Source organism: Ambystoma mexicanum, chromosome 2q, assembly GCF_040938575.1.
Source record: "Ambystoma mexicanum isolate Mex_15411 chromosome 2q, UKY_AmexF1_1, whole genome shotgun sequence".
Classification (NCBI taxonomy): Eukaryota; Metazoa; Chordata; class Amphibia; order Caudata; family Ambystomatidae; genus Ambystoma; species Ambystoma mexicanum.
This window is the reverse complement of record NC_090924.1, coordinates 868972538-868987893: the sequence shown is the minus strand read 5'-3', so window position 1 is coordinate 868987893 and position 15356 is coordinate 868972538. Positions and strand designations below refer to the sequence as shown.

General features: G+C 47.3%; 1 protein-coding gene across 1 annotated transcript in view; it reads right to left on the bottom strand.

Annotated features, from left to right (window-relative positions):
• Nucleotides 1-15356, bottom strand: part of ODAD2 (outer dynein arm docking complex subunit 2) — a 1183909-nt gene that overhangs the window by 108972 nt on the left and 1059581 nt on the right. Inside the window, exon 18 of the mRNA XM_069648108.1 lies at nucleotides 9253-9441. Coding sequence (XP_069504209.1) covers nucleotides 9253-9441 — 189 coding nt within the window. The remainder of the gene's footprint in view (nucleotides 1-9252; nucleotides 9442-15356) is intronic.

Genomic DNA, 15356 nt, shown 5'->3' with positions numbered 1-15356 from the left:
ATGGCATCTCACAACCAGTATTCTCAGGCACGCTGAACCAGGTACTCAACGCCCTCCTGAAGCTTGCACATGAACGCATATTTCTGCCACGGACTGCCCAGGAGATCGCAAACACCAAAGTTGCCTTCTATTCAATGGCAGGCATCCCAAGTAGCATCGGGGCCACCGACTGTACCCATGTGGAATTGGTAGTCCCACATCACAATGAAGTAGTCTACCGAAACAAAAAACAATTCCACTCCATCATTTTCAAAATGGCATGTGACGCAAACAAGGTAATCACCCATTGGTGTGCCAGATATTCCGGATCAACCCATGATTCAATGGTCCTGCAGAACTCAACCATACCACGCAACATGGCGCGACAAGCCGGACAACGATCGTGGCAACTTGGTGAGTAGCAGGGCATGCTCATGGCGGTGTGATTGGGGGGGAGAGATACATACTCCAACAGGGTGTTGACTGTCGTGCGCAGGACAGATGGACATACAGATGTACGCCAATGTCCATCAGGGAAGGCCACAATGTACTTGAGAAGACACCACATGCAATTTGAAGCTGCACAACATTTAAAAAAAACATGTTTCAAAAGATTACACATCCATCCACACCCACATTGCACATCATGCCACACCACATAATACACAAATCAGCAACATGCCGTCAAGACAGTCATACAGAATTAGGGCAGCACAACATCAATACAGCAGGGTGCCCTTCAATGCATGCAAAGGGATCACCCCTAGCCATAGCATCGAACCACACACCAATAGCACCACTGAAGTGATGCTTCACAGCATGGCAACATGGATGTCGGAATGGCAGTACACTGGCAGTTTGGTACTATATTTGCCTGGGCCCAGGGACACCTGAGACCTGGCCTCACCCAGGACATTTCTATTACTGTCGGAGGCATGATTCGGACATGTCCACTTGCATGGTCGAGCTCAGCTTTGCACATTGCAATCACGCAGCTCGTCTGCATGCATGCTGGTAGTTGTGATTTACAATCACAATGCAAGGACGATTTGTGTGACATGTACAGGCCGCACCAGAGATGACTGGTAACAGGTACCCATTCTTCACCCCATACAGGTGACGCCGCCTATCCCCTGAGGAGGTGGCTCCTAGCCCCTGTACGGAACCCACAGAACCAGCAGGAAGAGGACTACAATATTGCACATACCCGTACCCACGTCGTGATAGAGCAGGCATTTGGCCTTTCAAAGACACAGCCCTGGTGCCTAAGCGGGCCAGGTGAGGCTCTCCTGTACGGCCATGACAAAGTGCCGAAGATAACCATGGCATGTGTAATGCAGCACAAAATGTGCATCAGACGGAATGTGCCTATGCCACCTGACATTAACATGCAACCACCAGATGAGGATGATGTTGATGGGGATGAGGATGGGTGAAATGGTCCGGTAGGACGTGCAAGAGGCGATGGCCAGGAGGGACACGATGTGCGTCTGCATGTGATGTATCAAATTTCATGAGATACAAGGGAGAACTATTATGGATGGAGATGGGTATTGTTGCCCTGATGCATGTGGTGAGGCCCACAAAGGACCCTCTCCCCAATAAAGTACACATACACAATGATGAAGACCAAGCTTGTGTTTCAAATTCTCAACAGTTTCATTGTGATCAGAATGTGAACAAAAAGTGCATGGCCCCAACTGTGCAAACAACCTTTCTCCCCCTCCCCCCACAACACTCCCAAAAACACCATTTCCCCCCTCCCCCCACAACACTCCCAAAAACACCCCCCCACAACACCCCCATGTGAGCCTTATAGTGTGTACGTGTCCTGCTCCACATGTGCCACCTAGTCCTTGCTGGCCCTAATCCTCGGTGCCTCCTCCGCCATTGGGTGGTTGGAATGTCGTGCACCTCAAGTTGCGCAGAGAGCGGCGCAGGGGGCTTGTTTGCCGGGAACTCGCAGAGGAGGAGGGACCCGGTTAATCCTGTGTTGGGGGTGGGTATTGGCGCTCAATGGCGTCCGCAATTCGTGTCATGGCCTGCCTGAGTTGGGCCACTTCCTCGCAAATCCTGTTCGTGCAGGCCTCCATGCCCTCCCTTGTCTGGCTTGCATACATACAGATGTCATCCCTCAGACGCTGCCCAACCACATGCCACATGCTGCCCAACCAGCGCAGTGATTTCGACCTGCCTCTGGCTGATGGATGCAAGGTCATGTTGCGTGCTACGAGCTGTTGGGGTGGCTGCAGCGCCCTGGTCCATGCCTCTGGCATAAGGTGAGGACACCTGAGGGCTCCATGCCCCTTCCACGGTGTGGGTGGCTGATACTCCATGGCTACCTGATCCTGATGATGTCCTAGGGCTGGGCTCAATGGACCGTGTTGGGCTGGGGGTCTGGCTTCGATCCAGAACGTCAATTGCCTCCTCCACATCCAAAAGTGGTGCAGTGGCTGCTGCCTCACCAGTTGAACTGGTGGCAGCAGAGTGCGTGCCCTCCGTACTGATTTCACATGTAAAGGGACACACTGCCGTGGGTGCAACAATAGCAGCAGCCGTGGCCTCAGGCTGCGTCGAACTGGTGCTCTTGCTGCCTTTGGCCCTCTGCTGCTGAACACTCCTCACGGTTCCCCTTGAGGTGGTGGCGGTGTCCCCTGTCTCATCTCTCCTGGGCTTTTTCGTTGCTGGGGGAGCAGGTGTCGCAGTGCGTGGGTCTTCAGTGTCTGTCTGTGATCCTGTAGGGGTCAAAAATAGGGAATATCATCGTTTATGGTTCAACGTGCCTTATGCAGAATGTTTACGTCATGCCTCTCTATGCATTGGGGACTCTTTATTTTGGATTCCGGTAATGGGGATGCCGGGTGGGTCATGCATGAATGGGTCTGTGTTGCACGTGTATGTGGTGATGCATGCATGTATGTTTGTGGCTGGATCCATGGCCTGAATATGGACACATATTTGGGGGACACCTCACCCTTCACTGTGCATTGTTTGATGTATACACTCACCTCCATCGGATGAAGTGGCCACACCATGCTCCATGTCTCCAACACCCTCTACCGATTCCACACCAATTGTGGAGGTGCAGATCTCCTCCCACTCCCAGAGTTTCAGAGGGGAATCAGCGCCACCTCCTGTGCCCATTGCCAGCTTGCGATTCACTGACAGTATGTTTCTGACACGGACCTGGAGGTCGTCCCACCTCTTACGGCAGTCCTTGACTGTGCGGGTGGTGGTGCCCAACGCACTGACTTTGTGGGCAACCTCTGCCCAGATGGCCTTTTTTTTTTAGGAGGGTCTCCCGCTGCATGTCATTGCTGAAGACTACATTGGCATTTGCCGCAAGTGTCTCAGTGAGCATGATCAGCTCCTCATTGCTGAATTTTTCTTTTCGCTGGCGATCAGCAACTTTTTTCACGGCCTTGGGCATCTTCGGGCTATCCGGGATGGATTTGTGTTCTTGTTTCCTGGAAAGAGGTCCTGGATGCAGAGGATGGCAATGGATTGTGTTTTTAAAGATGGCCGCCGTGCTCTTTCCCGTTCCTGTGCGATGACGCTATTTCCGGTTCCGCTTTTTAACGGTGACCGCCAATGGCGGTGACCGCTCATAGCGGTGACCACAAATTGCATGTAGCATGAGGACAGAGGTGCTATTAGCACTTTGGTCGAAGCCGGTAAGGGACTTTTTGGGGACTTTTACGGCATGGCGGTAGGGTCATTACCGACATGGCGCTATGCTCGTGTCCGCGTACTCGTAATGGTATGCAATTAGCACCCTCTTGCGAGGGCAGAAACGCTAATAGCGCCATGCCGGTAAATGCCGTTTATTACCGCACAACGTGTAATGAGGCCCTAAAAAAAAATCCAAATTAAGAAAATAATACAAGAAAAGGAGACAACTCTAAGGGGGGAAAACGGCGACTCCACAGAACTTAGGGGGGATATAAGAACTCTTAGGCAGGACCTGAAAGTTCTGGCAAGAGAAAGCTCTGACTCACCTAAGATATGTGAAGCAAAGATATTTTGAAAAAGGTGACAAAGCACACACCTTGCTTGCAGCCAGACTACGAAAGGAGAGAGCGGACAGGGCCGTCCTCAAAATAAACTCCCCCACAGGCAGCACCCTGATAGAACCAACAGAAATGACTACTTTTTTTGCGCAATGTTATGAACAGCTTTACACTAGACTGTGACCCCACGCCGCAAGCACAGGCCGGAGTCTCATTCCCTCCGATACCACCCTCTGCGAAAGATGAAATGAACCACTCCAATAACACCGGAAGAGGTAAACCAAGCCATCTCCCGCTTAAAAGCAGGTTCAGCACCAGGCTCGGACGGCTATACTCCAGCCTTCTACAAGAGGCTGAAAGGTGCCCTCGCCCCATTCCTGGCTTGCCTGTTTAATGACATCATGGCCACAAGAGAAGGTCCACCATCATTCACGGAAGCTAGGATTATTGTAACACCAAAAGAAGGGAAGGATAGGTTAGAATGCGCCTCGTACAGGCCAATTTCGTTGCTGAACGTGGACGCAAAAATACACGCAAGTATCTTAGGCAGCAGGCTGAGCCACGTCCTCCCCAGCTGGTCCATAATGACCAAGTGGGGTATGTGAAAGATAGACAGGGCGCCGATAACGTTCGGAAGACCCTGGACCTAATAGCATCTATCGACGTGCACAACATCAATCCCACACTGATCTCGGTCAACGCCGAAAAGGCCTTTGACCGGGTGGAATGGCGCTTTATGACACAAATCCTACAAAAACAGGGTTCGGCTTGGAGTGGATAAGAGATGCACTAGCTCTTTATAACACTCAAGCAAGAGTTGTGGTCAATGGAGTCGCATCCCCTCAGTTCACCCATACAAGGGGGATCAGGCAAGGATGCCCCCTCTCGCTGCTGGTCTACATCTTGGTTATGGAGCCTTTAACCTAGAGTATAAGAGGCGATGACCAGATACAGGGCTTCAAAAAACATGTCAGACATTATAAACTTGCCTTGTTTGCAGCCAATGTACTGGCCTACCTCACTCACCCCACACAGTCGATCGCCACCCTCCTAGAGGGTATAGAGAACTATGGAGCCCACTCGGGATTCTGCATAAACCGCACAAAAACAGTGGCCCTCCCCGATAGCAGATGCCATACCAGCAGCAGCAAACCCAGCAAACTGGGGCCTTAAAGTGGCACGAGAAGGCTTACGCTACCTCGGGGTAATGATAAACAGACAACTGCAGGACCTATTTCACGCCAACTACAAACCGCTCTGGGATGCAATACAACAGGATTTACTAAATTGGGAGAAGCTCAAACTTTCATGGGCGGGTAAATTAACTGCCATTAAAATTAACGTTCTGTCACGACTTCTTTTCCTGTTTCAATCCCTCCCAGTGATTCTTCCAGAGTCCTTCCTCTCTATGGCCAAGAGTGTGTTGTTGGCATTCCTTTGGGACCGGAAAAAACCCAGAATCGCATACAATACACTGATTCTCCGAAAGAGAAGGGGGGCTTAGCATACCCTGATCTCCTGGTATATTAAAAAGCAACACAATTGCGCATATTGGTAGACCACATTTGAGAGTCAACAACTAAACAGTGGGTCCATCTAGAGAATGGCCTATTCACCCTGGTGACCCTAGGAGAGTGGCTTTGGGCCCCTGCCAGATCGATCCCACAAAAAGCTTGAGAACACCCGGTTTTGGGGGTGCTGTTGTCTGTATGGTACCCGAAAAACCCGAAATTTGGCAGGGGTCACAACTTGGCCTCCCCCCTTAGCTGTATATGGGCTCCCCCCATTAGAGACCTCATAGTGGACCCGAATCGCTTCCAAGCACAATACGAACAAGGGCTGGTGAGGGCGGGTCAGATGTGGAGGGACAGGGTTTTCCTGACCAAGGGGGAGTTAGAGACGGCACAGCAGGGCCAAGCCATTAGACCCCTTCCATTCCGACAACTGAAAGGGGTCCTCACATATGGGAGGTGGAAGGGACAGCTACAGCGCCAGCTCACCCCCTTTGAAAACATATTAAATACTCAATTAAGCACGAAAGGCCTCATATCGAGAATGTATTAGGCGCTATTAGACAGAGGCCATCTGCCAACACCACGCGCAAAGGCAAACTGGGAGGCTGCCCTGGGGTGGGAGTACAATCAGGAGGGCTGGAAGGCAATATACAGAGCAGTTTGGAAATCATCCATTGCAACACAATACAAAATGCACAATTGCAGGATCCTGACTCAATGGCACCTTACCCCTCCCCCCCCCAACGCTTGGCCAAAATGTATGCAGGCATCTCTCTGTACTGTTGGAGAGGTTGTACCGTAGTTAGTACTTATTGGCATCAGTGGTGGGAATGTCCTAGCATCCAACTGTTTTGGAAAGAGATCCTTGGGTGGATTTACAAGATATAGGGTATCCATAGAGAGCTTACCCCCCTCACAGTTCTATTCGGGTGGAGAAGGTTGAAGAACAGCATCAATTTCTCCCTCACATGCCCAGAAACCTCTTCTTATCGACTTGTGTCTGTGTTACCATAAAATGGAAAGGAAATACCCTGCGGCCTAAAGCTAACTGGCTGCGAAAAGCCAAAGAAATCTATGATATGGAGAGTCTTACAGCGTTGTTTAAGGAATCCCATCCATACATAGATGCTCAATGGGTACCTTTTCTTGAATTTCTAAGAGAAGCGTCCCCTACGCCATGAACTGGCGCTCGAAAAGTAAGTACGAGTACGAGCAGAACTTCCGGGGCTAAGGCACACCTACTGGAGCAGAGCGACGGACCAAGGGATGAGAAAAGGGGGGAATACTGGGTCTCACCATCGGCAGCCTAACCCCCACTCCCTGAAGACTCCTCGCCCAGGTGATCCTCCTGCACTGGTCCACCCCCAGGAACTGGATCCAAAAGAGATGGCCGTGTTCTGGTCACCTGGATGACAAGTTCTAGAGGACTAGCGGGTGCGACACCCTTTGGTTTCTCACAATGGCTATTTACATTTTTCTTTTAAGACTGACACTTTGTATTGTATTGTTTTATAGTAGTTCCACACTACAACAATTTAAAATAGTACACATTTAAAGAAAGCCAGTGTCCTCTATGTTTCACAAAAAATTAACTCAAGGAAATATAGGAAAGTCCTGTACAGTCTTTTGGAATTGCTGTTAGAGAGACACAAAAGTGGTCTAGGCATGGTTATATTCATGTGATCTAATGAATCAGGAGTAAGACTCGGAAACAAGGGCAATGTGTTGAATGCTATAAACTTTTATTAAAGTAAAAGAATGGTTGGAGAAAGACCTATCTCGCCCTATTGCTACGAGGGGTTTCCCAGCCTCAAGAAAACTAAAGGATGTCAATGTCAGAATTTCCAAAAGCAAAAAAGTTCTCTGTCCTGTGTACGAAATCCTAACCTGACTCATACATTCTAAACCTATAATAACGTGAAAAGGTATATAGTCTCTCAACTGGTTAACTGTGTTTCTTTCCACAGTTCCAACACAAAGTTCTAAAAAGAGTGCAAAAAGAAACAAATAAATCAAAGCTCCACAATCCTCAGGAGGTGGCTCCCTTCCCTTGAGATTTCCCAGCTTCTTTACAGTTCACAAACTGAGTTATTTTCCTCAAATATATACAGTTCTTTGGTGCAAGGGGTATGGCCCCTTTCCCTCGAATTTCAATAACTCAAGGGCTTCTCTGTCACTCCTTGACTTTATAAGATACAACTTTCTTGTCCATGGGGTGTGGTTCCCTTTCCCTGGAGTTTCAACAATCTTAAGAGGTTTGTTTCCGTCTTCGCAATTCTTACGTTTCATTTACAATTAGGTGTAGGTCCCAGACTCGCAATCCACACTGCCTTGTGAACTTATCCTGCCAGGCTTTCACATCGTTCACTTTCTACATGGGAGCGGGTCCCAGACTCAATCACATTGCCTGGTATGCTCTCCTGCCAGGGCTTTCACAATGTTCACTGTAAACTCGCCACACGTTGTCTGGTATACTTGCCTGCCAGGACTTCCTTAACATATATCCATTTGGCTCACTCAGCCTTTGGGTCTTCACCCCCTTTTCATTGATGTTGTTTCATAATATTTCCAGTGTTCCCGCTCCCTTGCTCAGCTTCGCTTTACTGATGTCACTGTTTGCAATGCGGTCTACGCCGAGAAGCGCCCCGGTGTCTCACTTCCCTTGCCTTGGCTCACCTGTCTCCTGTGGCTGCTTAGGTATTCTCTGCGGCCTTCGCTCTCTGCAGCAGAGGGCCTTTTCTTGCTGGTGGCATTGCGTCTGCTCTCTGGTACCCGCTTCACCTTGGCCGCTTCCCCACAGCCTCTCCTGCTGCAGGCTCCATTGCGGTGTACCTTCTCCCAAGCTTATCGTGATGGCACCAATAGCAAATTGCATGCTCCCCTCTGCAGCTGTTACCTTTCTTATTTCTCGACCTCTGTTGGGTAAAATGGAACTCTGTTTTCCATGCGGTGCCAGTATTTCAAATGTCCCAGCACCTATCCGATTCCTCCAACCACTAGAGCGCGTCTTTAGTTCCGTGATCTGCATTGCTCCCGCATCTTCGTCATCTTAGTCTTTTCATAACGAGAATGGGAGAAAGCCTTACAGTCAGTACTAAGTGGGTGGATTGGCTCTATGTCACAATATGCATTACAGGATGGTGGATTCAGAGAGTATGTGCCATAGCCTGACTTGTTGAAAGGGGGATACCAGGTTCCTGCTAGTGAGTCTCCTTCCCTCCCATCAGGGTTGTCGCCCCCTATATGGTTATCCCTGAGACAGCCTCCCCCAGGGTCCGGATCAGGTAGCGGCTGTCCTTTCATGGTCATATGGGAAGAGAGTTTCCCCAGAGAGGGAGTAGTGACATTGTTAGGTTCACCACAGTGACCAATACACACCATAGATTCAGCAAAAAAGGCAACGTGCCAGACATTAATACCAAAAAGATACACTGATCCAGGAAATAAGGTATGTATTTTGGCTATCAATGTTCTACAAGACCTTTTAAGCAGAACACTACAGATGCATGTTCAAAAATGGATGCACTTCTCCACGTCCACAGCATACATTCCAAAATAGGCTTCTAAAGCTGAGCAGGAGTGTATGATTTACCTGGAAAGTTCCTGAGCTGTGACGATGAGTGTTAAACTAGTGGAACTTTGTTCCCATCACAATAATTATCACTCACTTTGACCTCTGACTTTTACGTGCAAGGCAGCATTCACTTATTAGGATGTTAACAAGCAGAAAGAAGATAATTCATACTTACAGTGTATGCTAGTTTAGCCAACAGAGGGACAACACCATGATCTGTTATGACAGCTAAATTTTCTTCATCTTTGGCTACATTTGTGATAGCAGCACATACACTTGCTAGAACTTCCATGTTCTCCGATTTCAACAAATTTACAATCAGCTCCAATCCACCAACAAATGAACGAACCATTTCGCCGGCATCCTGCAGTAAGAGGAAGAAACATGTTACACTTTCAACTGCCAACCCTTTTGCAGTGCATTACTAAGCTCGGTTAACTGTTACATACACCTCAACATTTGTAATTCAGCAAAATTGAAAAATAAAATAAGAATCTACTAGTGTGAGGTTGAGGTAGTCAGTGGAACTGATTCTCTGGATACATTATTACATTCATTTCATTTTATAATTTGTGGGTCTTAAAGATTAATTTATGTTATCAATTTAAACAAAGTCCAGTTTTCAATGTTGGAAGCACCAATATTTAACAATTCGCAATTCATAATCCATTGTTCATTGTAGACCTAATTGAAGTGAACCCGTAGGCCCATTAAGACAAGGTAACAGTATTTGAGGTGGATGGGGATGCATAGCTTACTCATACATCAATAATCAGACCGAATCAGGAAGTTGGCAAAACACAACTGTTTTAATTGCAAATGTCTAAAACAGGGAGTACAATGGGCATCAACGGACGCCGAACAATCTTAAGTCTCTCAATGACTCATATGTAAAAACACATATTTATAGCAAAAACCCATCATGATTGACGTCATACTACATGGCAAAATAGGAAAACGTACTAGGGGATGTGATAGGCTTAACGGGAACACCTACGTATACCTTCTATCGGGGACTGGACTGTGATTGGGTCTCTAAGGTCAGGTGGTCAGCTATGCTCACACCTAGTGCAAGTCATCTTCCGTGTCATACTAATACACGTTTCATTGGCTTTCAAACTATAGTGCTCTTTGCTACGTAGCCCTCTATAATTGGTTGGCACGCTTGTACCCTTCTGGAATATTCCACTCATTAGCAGCATGCAAGCTGGTACCCCAGGTGCTGGAGGGTTGGCTTGGTCCTGCCTCCCCCCCAATTAGCCCACCATCATCATCAATCCTACTATCTGCCATTCAATTAGTTATTTGAACTTGGCCTTGCAAAGGGTCACTGCCTGAGAATAAAAGGGAGTATGAGCATGCCCTTATCTTCTAGTCTCGGTGTAGGTCGCCCCAAGTCTATTTCCAACTTGACCATGTGACAGGAGACCACGTTTTGAGCTCCTTTGCTGCATTTAATCATATTTAATGAATAAAACCTGGCACTTCTAGTGTTTTTCCATTACACCCCAACTGGAGCCCGGCTCGCTTCTCACGTTCATTGTATCTTCTCGAGTAGATAACCAGTTTCTTGACTGCCCCAACCCTTGATAACCAGGCCAGACAAGCCTTCTCGAGTCTTCCTTTGCCATCAGCTGTTTTATTCTACTGTGCCATACTTTCAGCCCTTCTATTTATGGGATCCAAGTATGCTAAAATTAGTTGTGGAACATCCAGATTCTATACACACATATATATATATTGGCAGCATAGTCTGCAATCTATTTACTTAGTCTACTTGCGTTACTCTATCTGTACAATTATAAAACGGATTTGCATTTTCGTCAGTGCTTCTCCACATGTGCAATCTTCATTTTGCTCATGAAATGTTACTCAATTTTATACTTCGCCATTAGATTCTATAAGGTCTATTCACCTTCTTCATTGGCATTTCTTCTGGGTGCGTCATTTCTGCTTCATGTGACATTACGATTCTTCTCTTTCACTTTTAATTACCTTCAGAAGACTGTCATTTCTCCACAAATATATCATGTAGGGTTTTCTCAATGGATACCTTGTTTCAAGGACTCTTCACGGTGTAGGTACCATCACTGGTGTTGCGCATGTCGCAATTTCCTGTTGCCAACATATAGGCAAAATAGGGGCGGGACTTCTGGTAGAGGCACTTGGCCCCACCTCTTCAGTCCCCCCTTTGGTTGATTCATTGAGCACTCTCCTATCAGTCTTCAAATCTAGACATCCTCATCTGAAGAAGTGCTTCTTTGGAGTCCATATCTTCATTACTCCTTTCAGGGATCCTGCTGATTTTACATGCTCATCAATACTCCATGTCATGAGACTACATTGTCCCTTAGGGCTGCAGTAGATCCATCTTCCCACATACTGCTTGTGGTTTCTCGGATACAGGAACTTCGTTCCCTCAGGTGCATGACTACTGGCTACTATATACCTTTTGATCTCTCCATCCGTCAGCTCTTTGGGTCCAAACCCTGATTCGACACCGATCATGATCTTCATTCTTTTTGCTTTCTTTACTGTCTTCTTGCACTGTGTGATTATTATTTTGATCACACAAAATTCGAACATGATCATCACCAACAAGGCTCCAAGGAACTTGAAGATGTTCATAATCCATTGTGGAACCCATGAGAAGATTGATGCAAACCAGCTGTTATCTGCAATATCTTCAACTTCATCTTTCGTCTTGATGTGCAATTTCCTCATCAATGTTATGGCCTCTGTGTTAGGGTTGGTTCGTATGCTTGCATGTGGGCTGAGCCAGGATTGATATCATCAGAATGTAGGCTGTGAGTGTGGAGTGTGAGGTTTGAATGTTTGGAGTTGAATTTGGTCTAACCCAGGCAGTTACAATATGTGATCCTGGGTGGTGGGAGCCAGTGGGCTATTATCCCTGATCCTCTTAATATCTCAATGACTTGATGACATCTGATCCTGTAACCATGAAGCTAATAAAGTAACCACTAAGAGTACCTGTCCTGAGTATCCTGAGTGTCCTTTGGAGTGAACCAAGGGCCGGTTATAACAATTGACGATGAGGATGGTCCAAGGGATGGTGAAGGAGGACCTGGACCTTGGAGTGGACATCATGAAAGCAAAAAGAAACAGGTACCTGTGTGATGTCATGTGAGAGAGGAGAAAAGAGACTCTGCTGCGGGGGGGGGGGGGGGTGCAGGCAAGAGGATAAAGTGACTGTTGAGGGAGAGCCCACTGCCCCCCATGGACTGAGTAGCGCCCACCACCTAGGGCTGAGAAAGTGCAGGTGCCTTGGCAGGAGCAAGGTGAGGGACCTAGGCCGGAGTAGAACGGGCTGGGCTAGTAGGCACCCAGTTGGCAGAAAAGGCGGAGCAGAGGAGACTGTTCTCATAAGGAGAAACTAGCCCGGAGGTGCCCAGTGTGGCCAGGCCTGGCAGAAGGCTCCGGTGAGTGCTTGAGCCTGTCTAGGAGCCAGGCTCCCTGAGCAGGGATTGTTCTGGCAGCTGCACAGTGAGGACTTTGGCAGTCTTGCCGGTGTTTTGAGGATGTATGCGTGCTACCACTGAAGGTGCTGATGAGAGCATGATAGTTCGCACCTACTAAGAGAAAATCCGCAGAGCCATCTAACAGTTACTGGAATTTAAGGAAATGTACTCACCGAGTGACGGGCCCCATGCCTTGCAGTGTTTCTCTGGTGCTGTCGTCCCAAACTGCTGATGGATGGGCATGAGCCTCCATCTGTTCTTCGGTGCAGTTGAGGCGGCCGTTGGGACTGCGGAGCTCTGGGCTGCTCCCCCTACATGGCTGCAATGATGACATAGGCGTGGTGGCTGATGGATTCGGTGATGGTTGGAACGCCGACGGTGGCCACAGTGTGCATTAACAGACGCCGGAAACTGCTGTTGCTCGCTAGCGTGAATGTTAGAAAAAAGCACCTGTCAGCGTGTTGCGGCGTGATCAGGAAACCAGCCTTGCTGTACATTTAGTCAGCAGAGAGACGACAGGGAGTTTCGTAGGAGCAGGCACAATGTTTAAGAGGTGTGAGGTCTCGCTTGTTGGTACCATGGCACGAGCAGACTCCCAGTGAAAGAAGTTCGACTCCTTTGAAGATGTGAAGAGCATATTGCTTGGAAGTGATGCTGCCAGTTTTCCTTGAGGAAGGCAGAGGTACTGTCTGTACCGGCTACAAAGTTTAACATTTGAGCCGCTTCTATGTGTTGAGTACGGCATCAAAGTAAGATTTATAAGTACATTGCCAGCATGCTGTTTACTGTTCTGAGCTCTATGTCGTTACTCACGGAACATTTAAACCGTCAATGTATATGAAGGCAGTTTGGGGTGTTGTGTTATTTGGGGATTGAAGTGTCCTTTTCTTAATGAAGGCGGTCTGAGGCCTGAGCAGGTGTCCGCATGGGAGACACCAATTGGTTGATTTCTGTTCGGTTTCAAGGTGTTAATGATAAAATGAATACCGATTACGGCAAGTGTATACCACTGACACACATATGTATGAGTGATTGTAGGGCTATTGCTACTGCCGGAGTGTAACCCTGTGTGACTTGTAATCTGGGGTGGTGAGGTACATGTACAATGTAATGATATTTTATGATGCACATTATGTTTAGAGGTAACATCTTTGAGGCTTTCTAGGTTTAGTGTTGCCTTTTGTGACAATACAGACTTTTAAACTATGGACTCTTAAACTATGGTTGCCACTCTAGAATCTTGATATGTTTTGTTTGAGAGTGGTTTGAGTGTGAGTGGTTTGTCCGAGATTTGTAATTTGAATACTCAATTAAGAGCGGTGAGATCCAAATTATGCATAGCATAACATCTTTTCAGGCATTTTCAGCATTTAGAATTGCCCGTTTTTTAGCAACATGGACTTTTAGGAAATGAGATATGCAATTTATAATGTGCTTATACTTATGTCAATGTACTGCTTAGTATAACCAGTTGAGGCATTGTAGGTAATATTTTGTTTGTGAGCGTATGGATGTGCAACCCATGATGACTGCTAGAGCGACTGCAGCGCTGTCTAGCAGTCTTACATTCTTTTTATGGGTGTACTACATGTTATGTGTTGTGTTGCAGTTGTGAGTGTTGATGCATGTCCAGTGTTGCGGAAGGTGTTTTAATTGATGTACATGGCCAGGGATGGTCAAGGAACTCTGCAGAGTTGGTGGCGTTGTGGGTGTTGTGGTCCTGCAAGGTCAGATAGTTCACGTGAAGCTTTGTGAAGCTTTTATGTTGTTTTCGGTTGTGGGTTTGCAGAGCCCAGATGTATCTAGCAGGGGACTAGTGCCTTAAGCTGTGTGAAGCTTTGATGTGGTTTATGGTGACCTTATGGAGCTGTTAGGGTCCAGGGATTTCGTTTGGATTTCTGAAGATGCAGGTGACATTGCATCTTGTGTTTTCTATTCTTGAACTTTAGGTGACTTCTGGAATTGTTCTCGAGTTTCCTCTTGATCAATTTCAGAGGCCTGGCAAAGTTTCATCTGCAGCTGTGTTCACTTTGGGGTGTTTTGAATTGTTTAGAATCGCTCAAGTATCTGGCCAACATTTGTAGATAGGACTAGTTATGGTTGTTATAGTGACAGCTTGTTGCCTTAATTTATTTATTTATTGGTGTGATTGGGTGAGTGATTGGTGACCTGGTATGTCTTTGTTTGCTTGCGATTCAGAGTGGATTTAACCGCGGTATGAGTTGAGACTGTGGTTCCTTGTTTACCCCGGTAGATTGTTGGGTTGTTAGAAAGTGTCTTGTGTTGTTATGATAGTACCTGGTTTTTTCCCGGCTTTGGGAGTTAGTGCTCAAAAGTGGCAGTTCGAGGTTCCTCGTGGCAGGTGGGAACGGAAGGTGAATTGTGTTGTTTTGATTGGATAGAAGTGTTAGTTGTGGCGGCTGGGTCTGTTGTACGATGTTAGTTAAGCCTGCTGGTTCCATTTCCCAGGGGTAAGTGGAACATGGTTGGAGCGAGGAAGTTATGCATAGTGTGTGGTAGTGGGTTTGTTTCTATGCAACAGGAGGAGGTGTTAGGGTTGGATTCCTTCTGGTGAGTTTGACGTGTGTTTGTTTGTTGTAAGAAAGGAGGTGTTAGGGTTGGCTCTTATGCTTGCATGTGGGCTGTGCCAGGATTGATGTCATCATCAGACTGTAGGCTGTGAGTGTGGAGTGTGAGGTTAGAATGTTTGGAGTTGAATTGGATCTAACCCAGGCAGTTACAATATGTGAGCCTGGGTGGTGGGAGCCAGTGGGCTATTATCCCTGATCCTCTTAATAGC